This window comes from Vulpes vulpes, chromosome 2, assembly GCF_048418805.1.
Source record: "Vulpes vulpes isolate BD-2025 chromosome 2, VulVul3, whole genome shotgun sequence".
In the NCBI taxonomy this organism is placed as follows: Eukaryota; Metazoa; Chordata; class Mammalia; order Carnivora; family Canidae; genus Vulpes; species Vulpes vulpes.
The window spans coordinates 126,766,564-126,789,970 of record NC_132781.1 but is presented as its reverse complement, the minus strand read 5'-3'; the positions used below and the strand labels follow the sequence as shown (position 1 = coordinate 126,789,970).

General features: G+C 38.6%; 2 protein-coding genes across 2 annotated transcripts in view; one reads left to right on the top strand and one right to left on the bottom strand.

The window, feature by feature from the left end:
• The window catches only part of MTREX (Mtr4 exosome RNA helicase), a 107,172-nt gene extending 95,858 nt beyond the window's left edge, over nucleotides 1-11,314 (bottom strand). The window contains exons 1-3 of the mRNA XM_026018748.2: nucleotides 10,868-11,314; nucleotides 2,917-3,054; nucleotides 1,505-1,571 (exon numbers count right to left, since the gene is read on the bottom strand). Coding sequence (XP_025874533.1) covers nucleotides 1,505-1,571; nucleotides 2,917-3,054; nucleotides 10,868-11,001 — 339 coding nt within the window. The 5' untranslated portion in view covers nucleotides 11,002-11,314. The remainder of the gene's footprint in view (nucleotides 1-1,504; nucleotides 1,572-2,916; nucleotides 3,055-10,867) is intronic.
• DHX29 (DExH-box helicase 29) overlaps nucleotides 11,315-23,407 on the top strand; it is a 48,903-nt gene continuing 36,810 nt past the window's right edge. Inside the window, exons 1-5 of the mRNA XM_026018737.2 lie at nucleotides 11,315-11,625; nucleotides 19,219-19,292; nucleotides 20,480-20,593; nucleotides 21,511-21,640; nucleotides 22,339-22,481. Of these exons, the coding sequence (XP_025874522.1) occupies nucleotides 11,445-11,625; nucleotides 19,219-19,292; nucleotides 20,480-20,593; nucleotides 21,511-21,640; nucleotides 22,339-22,481 (642 nt within the window). The 5' untranslated portion in view covers nucleotides 11,315-11,444. The remainder of the gene's footprint in view (nucleotides 11,626-19,218; nucleotides 19,293-20,479; nucleotides 20,594-21,510; nucleotides 21,641-22,338; nucleotides 22,482-23,407) is intronic.

Here is a 23,407-nt window from a genome sequence, read left to right as displayed (position 1 = left end):
GGAGGGATTGTAGAGTAATTCTGGAGGACAAATAGAACTTTTGACCTCTTCAGAGCAAATTTTGAACCACCCCCTTACAATCTTTTTAAGACCAGAGAATTGAATAGGGGTCTAATATAAGTACTGAACGAACGAGCAAATGAGTATTACAAATGCTAAAGGAAGTGCTATTCTATTTTTTTTTTAATTTTTTTTTTTAATTTTATTTATTTATGATAGGCACACAGTGAGAGAGAGAGAGAGGCAGAGACATAGGCAGAGGGAGAAGCAGGCTCCATGCACCGGGAGCCCGACGTGGGATTCGATCCCGGATCTCCAGGATCGCGCCCTGGGCCAAAGGCAGGCGCCAAACCACTGCGCCACCCAGGGATCCCAGGAAGTGCTATTCTAAAAGAACATAAGGAAATTATGAAAACAAGTGCAGAAAAACAGGTATTTTATTTTACTTTTTTAAAGATTTTATTTATTTATTCATGAGAGAGACACAGAGAGAGAGGCAAAGACATAGGCAGAGGGAGAAGCAGGCTCTCCATAGGTAGCCCGATGTGGTACTCGATTCCGGGACTCCAGGATCATGCCCTGAACCAAAGGCAGATGCTCAACCACTGAGCCACCCAGGTGCCCCAAAAACAGGTATTCTAAAAACAAGGTTCTAACATCTATCAAAAGCCATTTTTCTTAATTTGGAATTACTCTGCTTACTCAATTAAGACTTAAGAAGACTTACCAGTTACCTATAACTTATAAGGTCATATTGTAAAGACAGAAGGCTTAGTATAAAGAAAGAGTATTACCTTTATAAATTCTGACTCCTAAAGTGTTACTACAAGCTACCAGAGACTACCACCACATGGCAAATAATGAAATTGCAATATATCAATAACCAAAACAAGACATGAAGAAGGACATGACCTGTAAAACGGCGCTGTCATTGAGTATGGGAATGAACATGTACTGAACACCTTATCTGTGTTTTCTAATTTTCTTCTATAATCTTCACAACCACCCCATAAGGTATATCGCATTATCCCAAATTTAAAAATTAAAAAAAACCAATGTCAAAAAGGTTAAGAAATTCATCTAAGACTGTGTTAGATAAACTGCAATTTCAAGATGAGTTCAGTTTAGAACACAAAGCCCCAGTTCCTTTCACTGGACTACATACACCCCAACGGAACTATTACTGTTTCCAACATCCCTAAGATTAAATTGCTTGCGGGATCCCTGGGTGGCACAGCGGTTTAGCGCCTGCCTTTGGCCCAGGGCGCGATCCTGAAGACCCAGGATCGAATCCCACGTCAGGCTCCCGGTACATGGAGCCTGCTTCTCCCTCTGCCTAGTCTCTGCCTCTCTCTCTATCTGTGTGTGACTATCATAAATAAATAAATAAAAATTAAAAAAAAAAAAAAAAAGAAGATTAAATTGCTTGCTAACGATTATACTAGACAGCCCAAAGCAAACTCCCACTGATAACACTAACTTCCTATATACTGTTTGCACTTACCTCATGTGTACACCCTTCAACAGTTTCAACGGACTGTACCTTGACTCTGGGCATCAAGTCTGCCAAACTTAAAAATATATATATATTAGTTATATTAAAATAAATTACTTTTTTATAATTGGATAATAAACCTCCAGTTTGCAGTGTTAAGGAAAATGACACTATTCAATTATCAATATTCTGAATTGGAAAAAAAATGGCTATTAAGAATATTAAAAAAATCTTTCCCATTACTCAAATTTATGCTGAGAATTCAAAATGATCTGTTACTGTCTACACTTACAAATACAGTACAGATGCCAAGTGGATTATTTAAAGAATTATGTCAGCTCAGTTCCAGTAATTACTAAAAAAAATTTTTTAAGTACTCTTCCAAAGCACTGTCACTACTTTAAAACAAGAAGTTGGTTATAAAAGCCATTACAATAGAGAGTACAAAATAAACTAGCTTAATACAGACATTGCTAGAATTTAAAGAAGTGTTCCCTATTCTCTTCAAAATCCTAAGTTCTCATCTAGGTCCTGCTTAGACTCTGAATGGACAGGACTGGATAAACTGAAGAAATGTAGATGTATTTTTGTGCTAGGTTCATTTTTCTTACTGATTTTACTTTTCATTTTTATTTAAATCAATAATCAGTTATAATACTTTGGACAAAACCCAAGGGTTACTACAATAAGCAACGATGATTGTTTTAAACTGTCAATATTATATTGTAATATATTCCACTAGCTTTGGAAAAGTGGATCTGAAATATTTCAGTGACACATCTACCACCATTTACAGTAGCTACTTTTGCTAGCTACAACAGGTAACTGGTTTGAAAATTTCACAGAAAGAGTACATTTTTCATGGTAATACCAAGACAAAATATGGCATACAAGAGGAAAGCAAAGCTATTAAGATTCATCAATTTCTATGTAAAGAAACACGTTATTTCAGTCATAGATATCCATGGGTCTCCTTCACTGATAGTAGTCTTAAGATTCATAGCCACTCTATTCCAACATGTAACAATAAAAGTCTAATTCCACTTAATATTCCTTCTCATTTATGTTTTCTATTAGGCCAGTTTTATTCTTTCCATTTATTCCACTCTCAGTGATCCTCTTCTTGGGACATTAAAAATAAATGTGGTGGGTTTTTTTTTACCTTAAAAAAAAAAATTAGGCTTCACAATTCCTTCTCAAAATTGGATTTTAAAATATTAAAAGATAAAATTTCTATATTGTTTTCCATTTCCCCAAACTTATACAAATATTCTATATTTTTGCATGTATTTAAGAAATATCTTTCATTTCTTTAATGCAACAAATACCTTTATAACGTAGCCACATGTGAGTAATCTTCAAGATTTTCTGCAACCATCTAATTTAAGAATAACTAACATTTATGATAATGGAAATACTACCTTAAATCTTCAGTTATTGATTCTTCCACCCTAGGCTTCTTTCCAAAAATGGGTTCATCTGTGCCCTCAAAATCTGCATCTCTCTTGGTTTTTCCAATATTAGTCGACTCAGACTGCAATTTACCATCAAAACGTTTCCTGAAAGTAAATGATTTAGAATCAGTTCTGCAGTATCAGTTCTTACTTTGAGGGTGATTCTATAAATTATTATCCTGTATATAATATATGCCATTAACACAAAGTCCTAGAAGTAGATGTTCCAAATCAAAACTCGTTAAAGCCCAGAATATCCTTAAAAAACTGAACACTACTCCTTTGACATTTCATATTTTCTTGTAAGTTTTACTTTAAAAATATTCTACAGTTTACGTGAACACAATTATTAACATCATACTTTTAAAAATTATAAATTAAAAGTTAAACATTGATTTACATGGGCACCTTCAATAAAAATTTAATGCTTTGGCTTATGCCATGATATTACTATCAAAAAGAAAACTTTTTCTTTGTGGTTGGATTCACTGGTCAAAAGTAGTGACAACAGAAGCACCTGGGTGGCTCAGTCTTAATGGTTAAGTGTCTGCCTTCACCTCAGGTCATGATCCCAGGGTCCTAAGATTGAGTCCTGTGTCATTACTCCCTGCTCAGCATGGGAGCCTGCTTCTCCCTCTACCCCTGCTAGTGCTTTCTCTTTCACTCACTCTCTCTCTTAAATAAATAAATAAAATCTTAAAAAAAAAAAAAAAGTGACAATAAATGGTACTTGGTGGACTAGTTACCCAGAGAGAAATTCAATCTGACCTACATGAGTGTTACACTAAAAAAATCAATTACACGTGGATTTTAGATTTAATTGTGAAAGGTGAAATGACAAAGCCTCTAGAAGATAAAATGATAAAACTATTTTCATGTTTTACTAAATAGGACATAAAATTACTAACCAAAATTTAAGTCTGATAAATTGTAGTGCATCAAAACTAAGAATTTCTGCTAATGAAAGGATAACATTAAGAGAGTAAAGAAGGCAAGACAAAGAGTGGGAGTGGATATTTGAACCACATAACTGACATATGCCATATATCTAGATAATACGTAAGAGGTGGAGATTACAAATTTAAAAATAAAGAAGTGGAAAAAAAGACTTGAACAGGCATTTTACAAAAGAGGATATCCAAATGGCCAACAGGAATATGAATATAAGCCCAAACTAATTCCTTATCAAGAAAATAAAAATGAGACTATGCTGAATCAGGGCAGCCCCGGTGGCACAGCGGTTTAGCGCCACCTGCAGCCCAGGGCATGATCCTAGAGACTTGGGATCGGATAGAGTCCCATGTCGGGCTCCCTGCATGGAGCCCTCTGCCTGTGTCTCTACCCCTCTCTCTCTCTCTCTCTCTCTGTCTCTCATGAATAAATAAAATAAAATCTAAAAAAAAAAGAGAGAGAGACTATACTGAATCAGTAGCTCTCAAATTTTTGGACTCTGAATTCTATACAAGTCTTAAAAATGATAGAGGATTTCAAAGAATTTTGTTTATGTAGTTATACCTATTGGTATTTACCACATTAGATATTAAAAATGAGAATTTTAAAAATATTTATTTGTTAATTCATTTTAAAACAGCAATAACAGGGATCCCTGGGTGGCGCAGCGGTTTGGCGCCTGCCTTTGGCCCAGGGCGCGATCCTGGAGACCCGGGATCGAATCCCACGTCAGGCTCCCGGTGCATGGAGCCTGCTTCTCCCTCCGCCTGTGTCTCTGCCTCTCTCTCTCTCTCTGTGACTATCATAGATAAATAAAAAAATAAAAAAATAAAAAAAAATAAAACAGCAATAACAAAGCATAATGTTAACACTTGAATGAATGTTTTCAAAAAATAATCCTTTTTATTTATTTATTCATGAGATACAGAGTGAGAGGCAGAGACATAGGAAGAGGGAGAAGCAGGCTCCATGTAGGTAGCCTGATGCAGGATTCGATCCCATGACTCTGGGATCACGACCTGAGCCGAAGGCAAGACACTCAACCACTGAGCCACCTCCAAGTCTCTTTAATGACTGGCTTAATAGAATGCATTTGGAGTCTACATCTCTTTCTGCACTCAACTTGAGATTCATGAATAATCCAGAGTCAAATTCAGACATAAAGGTATATATTCTGAATGTTTCCATCTCCATTTATATTTACAAACAGAAAAAAAAAAAAATAGTACGTTATCAGGATAGTCACTTTTTCTGGAGGAAAGAAAGATGTCTGAAACATTCTAATTTTTGTATCAAATAAGGGTTACGTTTGTATGTTCATTTTATGAAAATTCATCTTAGGGAGCACCTAAGTGGTTCAGGTCATGATCCCAGGGTCCTGGGATGGAACCCCTCATTTGGCTTTCTGCTCAGAAGGGAGACTGCTTCTCCTTCTCCCTCCGCCCTTTCCCCTGCTCTTGTGCTCTCCCTTCTCTCAAATAAATGAATTAAAAAAAAAGAAAACTCATGTGCATTTATACCTCTTTTTATGTTTTACTTTACTTTTTTTAAAGAGTAACAAATAGAATGATCCCTATGCTTGAACAATATTTCTGTAACAAAGTTCCTCCTTTGATGCTTAGCAAAACGTAAAATTTGTAAATCCTATTACTTCCAACCTAGTCAAAAAGGTATTCACTCTTGTCTCATATTTGCTGCTACTTATGTGAATCTTTTTTGGACAAGCAATATCCTTGAGCCTCAGTAAAGTAAGATATTTGGATAATACCTAAGATCCCTCTAGTTCTAACATTCAACTGTTCTACCCTTGAATTAGTAAGCATCAAAAAAATATTACAGTGAAAACTTACTAACAGCTGGTGACAACTGTAAAACAGAAAAAAATTAGTTTGCATAACTGAGAAACTTAAAACCTAAGTTTATAGACACTTCCCTTCAGAAAGAGCTATATTATTCTTTATTACTTTATGTTAGACTTTTAGATCTCTATTTCTCCAATTATTTATTATAACTTGGTATATGTCACATGTGGAACTTGCTCACTTGAAACATTTGACTTAAATAGGACAGAAATAAAGTGTCACAGATAATAAGCCTACCCTCTAAGAATAAGTTTATTTTTTTTCAAGATTTATTTATTTATTTTTTAAATTTATGATAGTCACACAGAGAGAGATGAGAGAGAGGCAGAGACACAGGAGGAGGGAGAAGCAGGCTCCATGCACCGGGAGCCCAATGTAGGATTCGATCCCGGGTCTCCAGGATCGCGCCCTGGGCCAAAGGCAGGCGCCAAACCACTGCGCCACCCAGGGATCCTCTCAAGATTTAATTTTTTTTAAAGTCCTCTCTACACCCAGTGTGAGGCTTTAACTTACAACCCCGTGATCAAGAGTCGCCCACTTTACCAACTGAGCCATCCAGGCACCCGAAGGATAAGTTTTTTGATTTACTGAAACTGCATGAAAATGTTTTATCTAGACATGACAACCACATCATGGAATCCTACACAGAATCCTTTTCTTATATAGGATATTAAAGCAATCGGCAGGGCAGCCCCGATGGCTCAGCAGTTTGGTGCCGCATGCAGCCCAGTGTGTGATCCTGGTCCCATATCAGGCTCCCTGCATGAAGCCTGCTTCTCCCTCTGCCTGTGTCTCTGCCTCTCACTCTCTCCTCTCTGTGTATTCTCATGAATAAATAAATAAAATCTTTAAAAAATAAATAAAGCAATTGGCAAAATACAAGTCTGTAGATTAAATAACAATACTATCTGTTAATTTTCTAATTCTGGGGACACCTGGGAGGCTCAGTGGTTGGGTGACTGCCCTCAGCTCAGGGGTGATCCCAGAGACCCAGGATCGAGTCTCACACTGGGCTCCCTAACATGGAAGAACCTGCTACTCCCTCTGCCTGTGTCTCTACCTCTCTCTCTCTCTCTGTCTCTCTCTGTCTCTCCTGAATAAATAAATAAAATCTTTTTGAAAAAAATTCTAATTCTGGTAATTGTTTTCAGGATTAAGACATGGACCTCACCGTCAAGGAGAGGAGAGGGGCACCATTCTACCTGCCACACTGTTGAAAACAAAAAACGGTGCATCTCCTGTGGACAAGAATTTGGCAACATTTAGAAAAATCACACATATTTACCCTTTAACCTAGTAATTTCACCTACAGGAATCTATCCCAAAGATAAAATGGCAAGAAAAAAATTTTTAATCTAAAAAAACAGACAAGATATGTACAAGGCTATTTGTAATAGTAAAAAATTGAAAATAATCCAATGTCTATTAAAAGAACTCTGATGGAATAAATACAACATCCGCATAAGGAATTACAACCATATAGCTATTAAAAAAAGAGCTCTATATACTAACATGGAATTATGTCTATTTCATCATGTTAAGTGAGAAAAAATGAGGAACTTTTTTTTTTTTAAGACTTTATTTATTTATTTGAAAGAGAGAGGGAGTACCCAAGTTAGGTGAGCAGCAGAGGGAGAAGCAGACTCCCCGTAGAGCAGGGAGCCCTATGCAGGACTCCATCCCAGGGTCCCAGGACCCTGAGAGCATGACCCGAGCCAAAATAGCAAAATAGCCATGACTGAGCTATTTTGTGCCTGCCCTGAAGCACAGTTTTTAAATGGCATCTTTCGCATAACAATGAGTGGAGAAGACAAACACAGACATGCACATACATATTTTTAGAAAGAAAAAAATGAAAAGGAAAAACTCAAGGAGAGGGAAGAAACAGGTCAGAAGAAGCAAAGATAAAAGCAGAATGTACGGTTTTATACTTCTGATTTTGGAACTGTAAAATAGTGTTTTATGTAATTTCTTAAAAATTGATTTCTTAGGGATCCTTTAATCTACTTTAAATGGAAAATAAATGGAAACAAATTAATAGGTACCAAGGTAGTAGCATAAACATTTAGAAAAGGAATTACTAAAAAAAAAAAATTTAAAAAAATAGAAAAGGAATTACTAAACAGTATTTACACTGTCAGCGTGATTTATTTTTTCTAAAGATAAAAAGAACCACTTTCTAGAACCACAAACTATTCAATATTGTATTCTGAAAGACAATATAAACTATATAGTTATTTTTTAACTACTATGAGAAAACAAAGTTTACGTAATTATCATTATGTATGAGGATTTTCAGCAAAAAAAGGATACAATTATAAAAATAAAGCCAAAAACCCTGTAATACTGATTATACTGTAAATGTCAGTATGAACTTTCTAAAAAACAATGTTTCCCCGGGATACCAGGGAGGCTTAGAGGTTGAGCACCCGCCATTGGCTCAGGGCGTGATCCCCAGTTCTGGGATTGAGTCCCACATCAGGCTCCCTATGAGGAGCCTGCTTCTCCCTCTGCCTATATCTCTGCCTCTCTCTGTGTCTCTCATGAATAAATAAAATCTTAAAAAAAAAAAAAAATGATTCCCCAGTTCTTTCCATTGTAAAGACCTAAAAGCAATGAAATACTGAAGCAATGAGCACTCTAAGTACCAAATAAATTTCCCACTAGAAGCAAGTGGAGACCCTTTGGAGATACCAGATTCCAGGTTCGAGCTGAAAATATATGTATACTATTGAATCTAGAAAATCTTTTGCCAAAAAGTACATATGCTATCAAAGCCTAAGCTCGGAAAAAGTACATAAGAGCCAATTTATTTATTTATTTATTCATGATAGACACAGAGATTGAGAGAGAGGCAGAGACACAGGAGGAGGGAGAAGCGGGCTCCATGCCAGGAGCCCGACGTGGGACTCGATCCTGGGACTCCAGGATCACGCCCTGGGCTAAAGGCAGGCGCCAAACCACTGAGCCACCCAGGGATCCCAAGAGCCAATTTAAAGAGTGAATCTCATCGGTAGGAGTATCAGAAACAGCAATGCAAATGATTCAAGCGTCCGTCAAAAGATGAAGGTATAAATATAAATGGTATATCCATAAAACTGAACACTACTCAGCAACAAAGAGGAACTGTAGACATACACCTCAAGTGAGTGAATCTCCAAAGCACTGAGTATGAGAAACCAGGCAAAAAAGGAATATACACTGTAATATTCCATTTAAATTGAATTCTAGAAAATGCAAGCTGTTCTCCAGTGTCAGAAAGATCCGGAGTTGCCTGGAATCAGGGTTGTAGAGAGGGATGCATTACAAAAAGGCATGTAGAATTTTGGGGGACCTTGGAAATGTTATCTTGATTGTGCTGATGATTTAGGATGCTTCAAATAACTTAAAAAGATTTAAAAAAAAAAAAAAAGAGCACAAAGGAGTGTAACACAACCAAATCATAAAAATCTATTCACAAGAAACTAAAAACACTAATACACCCATGTTAGTCACCAGTGGAAGTTCCTTAGGGCACAACTCATTTCTTTTCAAACTGATAAAGAATCAAGCATTTTCCTGCCTTTCTTCTATGAACTGTATTTCAAGGTAAACAGATTATAGAAGAATATTCTTTTTTTTATAGATGGATTTGAGATAATAAATACAGAAAAGACAAAAATAACATGATGAATAGCATTTGATTCATTAAAAAAAAAGTGGGTCTAAGAACAGATTGACCATGACTTGATATTGCTAAAGATGTTAATGGGTACAGAGTTCTTCAAACTATTCTCTATGCTTTCCCACATTCCAGCCATATATTAACAATTTTCATAACATAAAGTTTCTTAACAAGTACCCACTTGGAGGATCCCTGGGTGGCTCAGCAGTTTGGCACCTGCCTTTGGCCCAGGGCATGATCCTGGAGTCCCAGGATCGAGTCCCACATTGGGCTCCCTGCATGGAGCCTGCTTCTCCCTCAGCCTGTGTCTCTGCCTGCCTTTCTCTCTCTCTGTCTCTCATGAATGAATGAATGAATAAATAAATAAATAAATAAATAAATAAATTTTTTTAAAAAATCACCTACTAACCTTTAAAAAATGTACCTGTTCTACCTCTTAACCAAGACTAAGAATACCTTGAGAGCAAAATCATATCTAATTTAAATCACTCTCCTGTTATCTCCCCCAGTCAACATTAAATGTTGTTGATAACCATGAACCATCTCACTTTAATTCAAGTATTAACTTTTCCTTAGTCTACTATAACCAATTCCGTACACTTTATTAATCAGTCTATACATATGTTTACAAACTAATAAGTTGTAAAAATTTTCTTAGTAAACTCAACGACAGCCAGCTTTTGAGAATGAATTACGTGCTAAGCACCCTTAGGTGCTTTATATATTATCTCACTTCATCCTCACAACCCTAGTAGTAGGCACTCTCAGGTTCTATTTATGGGCAAAAAAACCCCGAAAGCTTGGAGATTAAATTCCTCTCCCTCCTCCTGTTGCTATTCTGCTAGGGCCAAGTCGTCCGAGTCACGTTTTCTAAGCTTAACCCTTTACTGAACTGGTCATTAGTCTCATTTTCTTTTTAAAGATTTTATTTATTTATTCATGAGAGAGACAGAGCGAGAGGCGGAGACACAGGCAGGGGGAGCAGCAGGCTCCTCGCGGGGAGCCCAACGTGGGACTCGATCCCGGGTCTCCAGGATCACGCCCTGGGCTGAAGGCGGCGCTAAACCGCTGCGCCCCCCGGGCTGCCCCTAGTCTCATCTTTGTTAAAGACTGCGGCAGACATCGTGGGGCACCTCACCGCCCCCTCCGGACCCCACGGCGCGCACCCGGGTAGAGTCAGCAACCTAGGCGTCAAGGAATTGGCAGTGGCAGGAGCTCACGCTGCCTGCAGACACTGGAGAAGGCCAAAATCCTGATTCACCAAGCCAACACTCTGCCTTCCCTTCAACATTTACCCCAAACCCCTTCACTGCCCGATGCCACCGAGGTAACACTGCACTTGCTCCTGCTCTACACAAGAACGTCGTATTTTCTCCCCCTCGGCACTGAGAGAAAAAAAAAAGAAAAAGAAAAACCAAACACCTCCTGACACCTTCCTTACCCGCCCTTTTCCGCAGATCCCGGCGGCCCCTTCCATTTCCCCTTCTCTTTCTCCTTGTCTTTTTTAGTTCCGGACGCGGTGGTCGAGTCGTCCTCGAACACGCTGAAGAGTTCATCCCCGAAGGCGTCCGCCATCTTTCGGAGCTGAGAGACCGAATCTCCCTCCTACCCACGATGCTCTGCGAGCGCACCGACAGTGGACGCCACGGGCGGCCTCGGCTGTGGCCCTTAGAAGACAAAAATAGTCTAGTCACACAACCCCACCCCCCGGGATTCTTCCCTGACTTCTTCTCTTCCGAGTTTTCCTTTCCGACCACTACCCGGGAGCCAGTGGCCTGACTCAGAGAGGGAGCGTGGGGAAAAGGTCAGGCACGCCGCGGGCACCTAGAGGGCGGGGAGGGGCGGGACCTCCGCGAGTCGGACCAATTGCAGGACAGCAGTCGCCCAGGCCCGAGAAGCCCGGATGGAGGACGCTGGGTGGCGGCGTGGGACCCGGGGAATGTGAAGAGTGCTCGGGGAGGCGGTGCTGCGGCGGTTCCGGGAGCTGCACCGAGGGGGGACTCTGCCACAGCTGCGACATGGGCGGCAAGAACAAGAAACACAAGGCGCCGGGGGCCGCGGCGGTCCGGGCCGCCGTGTCTGCTTCCAGAGCCAAATCTGCCGAGGCTGGTGCTCCCGGGGAGGCCCCAAACAAGAAGCCTGTGGCCAGGCCGCCCCCCGCAGCTGCCGCCGGCACCCGGGAGCCCAGAGTCAAGCAAGGTACGAGCAGTCCCAGAGCCGCGCGCGGGCTTTCCACCCCCAGGGGCTGCCGCTGTTTCCGACGGAGAAGCCAGCGCGACCTGGGTAGACCTTAAGGTCTCAAAATTTCCCTCTCTCACACCTGACGCTGCTAGTTCCCTACCTGGTGGCCTTGTCCTAGATCAGTGTAATATGTTGGGGCCTCCCGAGTTACTAACATACCCCTGGTGCAGCCTGGCGACTCCCACCTAACCCTCGCTTTTTCTTCTTCCGAGAACAGAATAAAAATTGCATTTGCTCCCATTTCAGCAGGAATCTCCTGAGCCATCATCTAAACTACTACTTAGGCGGATGCAGAGCGTAAGGGTGTGCAGTTCCTAACCTTCTGCAGCCAGACCCGTTTTCGTAACGTGCTCTTCATTTCATTTTCAGCCAGGTTGTCGTGGTTTCATGTGTTATGGAAAAATCAGTAAGAATTTCAGTACTTACGCACCGAGTATGGGTATAACGTATCGTGGAATTATCTCCAGTCTTTACCATAACCATGCTGTTTTGGCTTACTGTGCAGTTTGGTTTGATAACACAGAGATTGCTGATTCCAGCTATAGATGAGCAGGCCCCATGTATTACAGCCGATTCCAAAAGATGAACAGGCGTCCTGTTTTGTTCTGCTTACGCTTGTTTGCTTGTAGTTCTTACTAAAATATTCGTCCAAGACATATTTATTGAACACCTCTGTATCTTTCATGGTGTTAGGGGTGGAATGAGCAGTATAGACACATCATCTTTTATGGACCTTGCTAGCCTAATGGCGGACACAGGCATTAAGTAATTACACCAACATGGCTTAATACTTATAAAGTGCCACAAAGAAAAGCTAAAGAAGAGAACTTAACTAAGTAGACTAATTTTTACTAGGGAGGAGGAGGAGTCGTACAGTGTCTGTTTGAGAAAGTGACAGTTAAACTGAGATCAGGAGGACTAATAGGTGTAAAGAATGGGGGACGTAGTATTCTTGGCCAACTTAAGGAACTCCACATGCCAAGATCTTGAGTGAGGAAGGAGCTTTTGAGTGGTGGGGCTTTGAGGTACTCATGGAATGTAAGCATTGCCAAAGAGGATGAGACTGAAGAAGTCCTTCCTTCAACTGTCACCTTGAAAGTGGATAACTAATTCTTTGCCCTACAATTTATTACAGCATTTTTTTAAATTTTTATTTATTTATGATAGTCACAGAGAGAGAGAGGCAGAGACATAGGCAGAGGGAGAAGCAGGCTCCATGTACCGGGAGCCCAATGTGGGATTGGATCCCGGGTCTCCAGGATCGCGCCCCAGGCCAAAGGCAGGCGCCAAACCGCTGCACCACCCAGGGATCCCTTATTACAGCATTTTAACTACAATGTTATAATGCCTATAATATGGTTACATAGAATTTCTCTTGGACTATTATTCTATGTCACTTTTACTCTCAGTCAGCCTCTTTTGTGTTGTCTTTTCCTGGTATTTTTCTGAATTCTTTCAACTCTCTAATAATCATTTGTTATCATTTTTCTTAATATTTTACTTATTTATTGATGAGAGAGGCAGAGACACAGGCAGAGGGAGAAGCAGGCTCCATGCAGGGAGCCGGATGTGGGACTCCATCCCAGGTCTCCAGGATCACGCCCTGGGCTGAAGGTGGTACAAAAACCACTGAGCAACCCAGCCTGCCCTCAGTTTTGACTTCTCATTCTCCTTGCTCCAAAATGTGACCCTCACCAAAGGTGCTAATCTGTGCTAGTAGAGTTCTCTCTGGATAGCCCTTCTAAGAGAGTACTTCCATTATTAATTGTCTTGTCCTCTGTGGATGACTCCTCAATCTGTCCAGGCCTGGTGACTGTTCTCATCTCAAGTCAGCCATTTATATATTTTTTATATGTACTTGGACCTTTTGGCAAGCCTCTGCAATTTTTTAAAGATTTTATTTATTTATTTATTCATGAGAAACACACACACACACACACACACACACAGAGGCAGAGACACAGGCAGAGGGAGAAGCAGGCTCCATGCAGGGAGCCCGATGCGGGACCCGACCCCGGGTCTCCAGGATCACACCCTGGGCTGCACTAAACTGCTGCGCCACCGGGGCTGCCCAAGCCTCTGAAATTTAACTCAACTAACACTAAACTACTTTTCTCTCCAGGCTAGATCTATAATTTGTTTCTTTTTTTTTTTTTCCATATTCCTCTTTCTCTAATGTTAATAGTTACTTTTAATGCTTTCCTTTTTTCCTCACATCTAATCTGTTGCCAAGCTTCATTCATTCTTCACTTATTCATCTTCCATATACACCATTTTTGCTTTTCTTCTGTGTTGATCACACCTTAATCTAGGCACTCATGAATTCTTGGAGTACCAACAAAGCCTTCTGATGGGTCTCCCCAACTCTTATATATCTTCCTTTAGTTTGTCCTGCATTCAAGCATCGGATAATCTTGGAAAAATGCTGCTTTGTTTATAGCATTTCTCAGTTTCTTCTACAGCATCTTCACTGATAAAGTGATAAAGTCCAAACCATTCACGTAGCATCTAAGGCCCTTTTTCCAGCCTTTTCACCAATTCCTATATTCAGCTATAGCAAATCTGAGGTATTTTCATTGTTCCAAACGCACTATTGACTTTCTTCCACCTGTATTCTTGCCATTTTCTCTTACTGGAATCCCATCAGTCCTAAACAGTGTCTTCCAAAATCATGTAACATTCATCCCACATATGTCAACTACTTTTTTAATTCTTCTGTATCCCCAGCTCATTTATCATTATTATTTGAATCATTCCTTTTGACATTTAGGTCGTTACCTATTGTGTGTGAGGCAAATCCTACTGAATTTTAGGAGGTAGGGACTGTTTCATGGATACGTGTATTAATAATCCTTAGTATCTGCTCTAGAGCCGTGCATATAGTCTTGCAAAAAAATTTTTGGATAAGAGAGAAATTCAGAAGAATTTTAAGGCTAAGAAATCAAGAGAGAGAAAATGAGGTTATCTTAAATTTGTAGGAAATATTTCATAACTAAGTTAATATATAGAGAGTATATATAAAATAAATCCACAGATTGCCACGATTTTTATTTTTTTGGGGGGGGTGTTTATATGTAACATATGATAGGCCTAGTTCGGAGAAAAAAACATGATTTCTGAACTTGTAGTTGCTGATTTAATTGTAATTGTTCTAGTCCATTTCATCTCTTTTCAAAAGTTTAAGGAATTGTAATAGCATTACCCTCTCAAAATTGTTGTCTAGATGTAGAAAATCACTGCTGCCATGAAATGACTCTTGGCACAATTCTCAGTATTCTCCCACTCCTGTTTCTTTATTTTATTTGTTCATCAAATAACTTTTGAATTGTTGCTGTGTGCCAGGCAAGATTTTAGGCACTGGAGATACCGCATGAACTGCTTGGGAGGGACACTGGCAACTGTAAGGTTTGTATGTTTGAAAATCCTTAAACCTAGCAGGTGAAATCCTAAGAGGTAAAGAAAACTAGGGGAATAATGTCATGAGTGAACTCATAAAAACCATGATATTTTTCAAGGTCATCCAGATAAAACAAAAAGTACAACAAAGGGCAGAAAACAGTGACTTGGTAAAGAATAAATTGGGTGGCAGTCTGTTTTGGCTGAGAACAGAGAAGGCTTCCCTGAGGAAACTTCTATGCTGAGATGATTTGAAATATCCAGATGATTTGAAATATCCTATCCAATTGAAGATCTGGAGACAGAATGTTTGAGGTCGAGGGGAAAAGGGCAAAAGCCCTAAGATGGGAACAAGCATGACATGTTAAAAGAAAACAGGAAGAAATGTGTAGAACAAGGGGGCTAGTGTTGGTGTTAAATGTAGGGGAGACCTTAGCTAGTTTACATTTTTAAAGGGTCATATTAGGTGATTATGGCAATATGAACTTCCTCACAGACCCTGACTACTTAGGTTGTAGCAGTTTATCCTCTGGATACCCTGTACTTCCCTTTCAGAGCTTATTTGGATAATTAGGTACTTAATTACCCCATGAAGACAAGGACTGGGTCTTATTTATCCCTGTTTAGGTCCCTTGGCTGGTTCACATCCCCTTGCAGATGTATACTTTTGGTCAGAAAGAAACCAGAGTGCCTCAGTGCGCCTGTCACCAGCACTAGCTACTCAAAATGAACGTATTAGTGATAGTGGGTCATTAAAATCACTCTCTGATATCAAGTGCAATGTATTATAAGAGGAATATGTTGTGAAAGTACTGGGCAACAAGAAATTGATTTTTGGCTGATGCTTGTTTTTTATTAGCTGAGTCATCTTGAAGAAATCACTTTTTCTGTGCTTCAACTTTAGTGTAATTATTTTTGAGTATAACGTATTGTGTTCTGTGAAATATCATTTATAAATTTGAAATCCATAATACTTTTGCCTTGGAGATACTATACACTAACATCCTTACTTGCAGTAGATTTCCAGTAACTCCCTCTGTGTGAAACAGAACACCACAGTTTATGGGAAGACCCAAAGTCATGGGTCTTTAAGCAGCAAGGAAAGTAACTTTCATAAATCATGTGCACGTTACTTGGCAAAAGAATGGGAACCATCTTTATACCATGGCCCATTGACTTAGAATTGCATTTGAGGGCGGCGGGGTGGCTCAGCGGTTTAGTGCCGCCTTCAGCCAGGGCCTAATCCTGGAGTCCTGGGATCGAGTCCCACGTCAGGCTCTCTGCATGGAGCCTGCTTCTCCCTCTGCCTGTGTCTCTGTGCTTCTCCCCCCCGCCCCCCCCCCCGTCTCTATAAATAAATAAAATCTTAAAAAAAAAAAAAAGAATTGCATTTGAAAATAGGCTTACCAATTTATAAATTTGAATATCTGGTTTTTTCTGGTGCCTTCAATTTTTCCTAAGTAACACGTTTTTGTTTTTGTTTTTTTAAGATTTTATATATTTATTCATGAGAGACACATTTGAATATGGTGGTAGGGAGCTGTTAGATTGACATTCTGAAAGTTGGCAGCTGACAGGAAAAGATACCAAAAAAGCACCAAATAGAAAATTAGAACAGTTTCAGGGAATTGAGTAAGCACAGTCTTTTTAATAGCCTCGGCATTCCTCCAGGGACAATAATAGATATTCATAGTAGGTAATTCCTCATAAAAAGCTTCGAATTGGGATCCCTGGGTGGCGCAGCGGTTTGGCGCCAGCCTTTGGCCCAGGGCGCGATCCTGGAGACCCCGGATCGAATCCCACATCGGGCTCCCGGTGCATGGAGCCTGCTTCTTCCTCCGCCTGTGTCTCTGCCTCTCTCTCTCTCTGTGACTATCATTAAAAAAAAAAAAAAAAAAAGCTTCGAATTTTGCTGTTTGAATATGTATTGAGAAGAATTTGAAATAGAAAGGGCCTTACTGGTTTACTTGATTTAATTGGTAATATCTCTGTAGCAAGATCTCATTGTTTCATTTCCTCAGCATATTGTGTAAAATGAAAAAATACCTACTTTTAGGGACTGTTTTTGACCCCCAATGTGCAGCAGTATTTATGCACATTCTCCTGATTTTCTGGGAACTCAGCTTTTCTTTTATTTGCCCTCTGGAAGTTCACAGTATAAGCTGACTTCAAGGAAATGATGTGACTGGATGTCTTAGATCGGTTGGAGGAAACAAATGAGAGCTTACTGCAATCTTCAGAGCTTCTTACTTCAGTCTTTACTAACAACAACAAAAAATAAAAGAATTTACTATTTCACCTCTATCAATAACACATCAACCTGGAACACATCAACCTGGAACAAGTTCTCAGTGTAGTCTTGGTTAAAAAAACTCATACACCTGTACCTTTTCCAAAACGGCAATAATTGGATCCCCTTAATGATTTGGGGACTTGTAAACTCTCATTAGTATGCTAAATTTGTGAACAGGTTTACAGCATTTGATGAGACCTCACAGAAATGGCTAAGGACTATTGATAATGTGTTCTAATTTATGACTATTGACATGAGCAAGGTTACTAGGATTAAAGCTTAATGCTAAAAGATAAGGAAATTAACCATACTGTGCCTTTTTTTTCATAAAGTGTTTATATTAACTTGTCATGGGTTTGTCATTTTTATGAATTGATGAATATTTAAATTTTTTTCCTTTTTATTTACAATATGGTCTATATCAGTGTTATAATTCATATGAACAAAAAGTATTTTGGGATCATCGCTGATTTTTTTTTTAAACAATTTGGGAATTTTTAAAAATTTTTTTAAAGATTTTATTTATTCATGAGAGACAGAGAGAGAGAGAGAGAGGGGGGCAGAGACACAAGGAGAGGGAGAAGCAGGCTCCATGCAGGGAGCCTGACCTGGGACTCTATCCATGCAGGCTGCCCTTGTCACTGATTTTTTTTTTTCTAATAATAAATTTATTTTTTATTGGTGTTCAATTTGCCAACATACAAAATAACACCCAGTGCTCATCCCGTCAAGTGTCCACCTCAGTACCCACCACCCAGTCACCCCCACCCCCTGCCCTCCTCCCCTTCTACCACCCCTAGTTCGTTTCCCAGAGTTAGGAGTCTTCCAAGTTCTGTCTCCCTTTCTGATATTTCCCACTTATTTTTTCTCCTTTCCCCTTTATTCCCTTTCACTATTATTTATATTCCCCAAATGAATGAGACCATATAATGTTTGTCCTTGTCACTGATTTTTAAGAGAGTGAGGGGATCATGAGACCAAAGGTTTGAAAATACTATTTATTCCTTGGTTGTTCATTGGTAGGGAGCTAGTGATACGCATAGCATTTCTTTTGGTTGGAATAGAATTAACATCTGTAGTGGGTTGAGTAGTGTCATGTTGCCTCCCCACCCAAAGTTCATTTGTACCTGGAACCTCAGGACGTGACCTTATTTGGAAATAAGGTCTTTATAGATATAATTAGACAAGGATCTTGCTATGAAATTATCCAATGACTAGTATCAGAGAAAAGAGGGATATTGGGACACAGACACACAGGAGATAAGGCTATGTGTGAAAAAGGAGGCAGGCAGACAAGGCAAGCAACTCCCGGGATCACCAGAATCTAGAAGAGGCGAGAAAGGATTCTTGTCTAGAGCTTGCAGGGAGTATGACAACATGACTTTGGACTTCTGGCCTCCAGAATTGTGAGAGAGATTTCTACTATAATTGGCCAACCAAGATTGTGGTAATTTGTCCTAGGGAACTAATACAGCAACCTTGGACACTATCAGTAGGAGATGATAGGAACTGCCAACCATCTTCTCCGCCAGGATTCTAATATCCTTTGAGAGGTCTTACTTCAGCCAAGTGCCAGGCAGAAAAACATCTGATTGTGAAATATGAAGATAGATTTCATTTAAAAAATGTACAGGCCTTTGCTCTTTGGAAGTAACTGATTAATTTAGAGGATGCTAATTGGTAAAATGTTTTTGAAAACTTAGAGGTCATATTGCTACTTTGTAGATTATTTGGAATAATAAGTGGGGAAAAGGGCTGAAATAAAATATTTAATGTTTAGCAATTTTTAGAGGAAAATTAAAATAATGTAATAGCTATTAATGACCAAATTGCCTTGACTACTTATTGTCTGTTACATACAGGTCCGAAAATTTATAGTTTTAATTCTGCAAATGATTCTGGCAGTCCTGCTAATCTGGATAAATCTATTTTGAAAGTGAGTACTGAGTTTTGAGTCATTTCAAGAAATGTTCTCTTTGAAAAGGGGAAAAAAAAGATTTATTCTTAAGTATAAGAATTATGAAGTATTTAAAATTTTTGTAATAGTTAAATTAATTGCTCATCTGTACTAAATAGAAGTAAATCATAACACATATGTTGAACATCATAAAAAATTAAGGAAGATCTGGATAAGATCCAAATTTCTAAGGATAGTGTATGCATCCTTTCAGACCTGATTTAGTATACATTTCCAGCTTCCTCTCCGTTATTCTTCTCCACTTCAAATTTTACTTTAAATCTCATTGTTCCTCCAAATCACGCATGATTTATGACTCCAGGCTTTTGTCAGTGGCCTCTCTGCTTTAAAAGATCTACTTCCCCCTTCTCCATTTGTCTCTTCTGGAATCTCTAGGAAGTCCTTCATAACTTAGCAATTTTCCTAGTGGTTCCATATTTTTTTCGTGTATCTTTTTAAATAATTGCTGCACTGGCTTGTAGTTTATCTTTTTATATAGGCTCCTCTGCTAGACTGAATTCCTGAATTATATTTTTGAGCATAGCTCATAGTAGGCATTCAATAAAGATGTAAAGAGAAGGTATCTTTGTTGGTAGATGTTTATGTGTTCTAGGTTAAAAATATGGAAAGCACATACGGAACAAAAATATGGAAGACAAAATGGCTAATAGAAAAGCAGGAATCAAACCCTGGAAGCCAAAAGAATTTGTGTGACCTAATTATTACTATTTATATAGTTTTTACTTTTACTTCATAGTTCTTTTTAGTGTAGCATCCATATTTTTTTTTTCAAGCTGTGTGCTTGGGGTGGTTTACATTAAACAGATTTCTGGACTCCATTCCCAAGGATTCAGCTTGCTTAGGCTCAAACTTAAGAATTGGTCTTTACGAAAGCAACCCAAGGACAATATCTTGAGACCTACAGGTTTAAGAGGGGTTTTAAGAGGATTTTTTTCTTGCCATGTTGCTTTTTCCATGTCACGTTTTTTCTTAAATATATGGTACAGATATGGTCTAATGAATGGTAGTCTAAAATACAATAATTATTTACCCACTGAAATTTTGGATTCATTGGTAGAGATCTAGAAAATTGTATTTTTTTCTAATTGTTAAATATTGCTTAATAATTTAGATTCTAATTGATATGACCTTTTTGGCTTCAACAGGTAGTAATTAATCACAAACTAGAGCAAAGAATTATTGGAGTGATAAATGAACATAAAAAGCAAAATAATGACAAGGGAGTAATTTCTGGAAGACTTACTGCCAAAAAATTACAGGTATTTTGCAAACTTTTTTTTTAAGTATCTTATTTTTAGTGGAGCATTTTTAAGACCTCTCCACACATAAAGTGGTGAGATAAAATGACTTTTTTCAATTTCCATTGAGATTTCGTGTAGATCATTTCTGTCAGCAAGAATAGGGAAGGAATTGTGCCAGATACAAGTGTACACATTAAAATGGTGATATGAAAACTCAGTTGCATTCCCCAAATTATATTAGACTCTGTAGTGGGCAATTTTGCTTACATCATATCTGACATAGTCAATACCAGAAGGTACTTTGTCTCATTTTTCAAATGAAGAAATTTGGGCATGGAAAGATTAGGACCCTATAACCGGAGATTGTTAGCAAGTAGCAGAGTAAGCAGAGTCTGAATTGGAATCCAGTTCTGCCCAGCTCTAAAGATCATGCTTTAGAAAGTACATTAAGATGCTTTACTTTATGTATAGAACATGTTCATTGAAGCGCACTACTTAAAATAAAAAGAGAAAACATCCTAAGTGGTCACAAATAGGAAAATGTATAATTAGACTATGATATGTCTACCCAGTGGAATATTATGTAACTATTAAAAGTGATGAGTTTCTAATAACTTGGGATGATGCTTGTTACAGTATCAAGTGAAATTTGTTTTTACAAAGTCATAGAAAAATGAATGAAAGGAAACATGCTACATTGCAAACAATACCTTTGGGTAGTTAGAATATGAGCAATGTCTCCAAGTCCTTTTTTAATTTATCCATAGTTGTCAAATTCTCCATTTGGTGAGCATATTTAACTCTTCTAACTAGATGGGGGGAAAAGATTTAAAGTAAAATTTGTATCAGAGTTTCTGGTTTAAAATGAGTGGGAGAATAAAATTAATAATAAAAGGAGAGAAAATAGAATGCCTTTTTCCATTTCACTTTCATAGGATTTATACATGGCTTTACAAGCTTTTTCATTTAAGACTAAGGACATTGAAGATGCCATGACTAACACACTCTTACAAGGAGGTGATCTCCATTCTGCCTTGGATTGGCTCTGTTTAAATCTTTCAGATGGTAAGTAGTATGGTCATAAAATTCTTAACAGTTTCTAGAACCCTTTTGAAATAATTTCAGCATTTGTGACATTTTTATCAAGTTTTAAAATGTTTTCATTGTGTTATAATTATTTTGTAAATGTTCTCACCCTTTTTCATTCTTTACAGTGTATTTTCAGAGGTTGTAGTCCATGCAAGAAGAAATTATTTTTTGTGCTTACTTTCAGTTGTCAGTAGTCATCTTACAAGGCAATTAATACAACAAATTTTCAAAGTTTGCCTGCCTATAACTTATCTGGCTGGTTTGGGTTCAGAAATTTGGGCCACCTGGCTTTGGATAAATTTGATTTAACGAGGGTTGTAATCTTTGGCAAGAAGCTGGAGTGCAAACGACTGAGTAAGGATCCTGCCATATACTATGACAGGCAACCAAAGAGTTGGGAAAGGTTCAAATCGTTTTATGAAAATTTAGAAGCCTAACACATTGAGTGTGAAATAAATGGCCAAAAAGAGGTGGGCTAGCTATCTGATGAGTGTTCCCATTCCTACTTTGACAGTAAAGCCAGCTTCATCATAGGATTTCTATTCTGAGGCAATGAGGGATGGAAGAAAGAAAGAAAGGTGCTGTTTGTCTAGGCAAGGTTTATGTGTATGTTTAATGAATGCAGATGCTTGTTTTATGTATCATATGCATGTTTTTTTATTCTGATTTTTAAGATGCACTTCCTGAAGGATTCAGTCAAGAATTTGAAGAACAGCAACCTAAAAGTAGGCCAAAATTCCAGTCTCCTCAAATACCAGCCACTGTTTCCCCTCCATTGCAATCTAAAACCAAAAAACAAGAAGATACTAAGATTAAGGTAATTTAAAAATTAAACATTTGAAGTTGTATGAAATCAGAATGAAGCACATGTAACAGTTCATGAGTAGAAATACTAGGTTGCCATAAGATTTTTGCTTATTGAAAAAAAAAAAGATTTTTGCTTATTGAAAATAATTAATTGGTTTGCCAGGCTCTTCTGTCACTGTTTTAGTAATGTTTTGCTGCATAACAAAACACCCAAATATATAGTGGCTTAAACCAGCAATTAACTTCTTTAGATTCTGTAGTCTGGACTGGGCTCAGTTGGTTAGTCCTTCTATTCCACAAGTTATCTTCTTAGGCTGGAATATCCAAAATGGTTTCTTTACTCATAGGACTAGTGCCTCAGCTAGGGGGCTAGCCAGGCATTCCTCTTTCCACGTGGCCAATTCCAAAATACATGTGGAAGGGGATTACAGAAAGGCATGACTACTAGAAGGTGTACTTCACTAGGGCATTACACTTAAATAATCTGCGTATCATAAAACCTCTGTGAACGTGGTTAAACCTGGAGGACATTATGCTAAGTGAAATAAGCCAGTCATAGAAAGATAGATACTACATGATTTCACTTATGCGACGTATCCAAAATAGTCAAATTCATAGAAGAGAATAGAATGGTATTTACTGGAGGTGAAGGGAGGAGAGGGGGAAGTGGGGAAATGTCTAATTGTTAAAAGTTTCATTTACACAAGATGAATAAGTTCTAGAGATCTGTGTAACATAATGCCTATAGTTAATACAATATTGTGCACTTTAGGGATGCCTGGGTGGCTCAGTGGTTGAGCATCTGCCTTGGACTCAGGGCATGATCCCAGGCTCCTGGGATCAAGTCCCACGTTGGGCTTCCTGCATGGAGCCTGCTTCTCCCTCTGCCTATGTCTCTGCCTCTCTCTCTGTGTCTCTCGTGAATAAATAAATAAA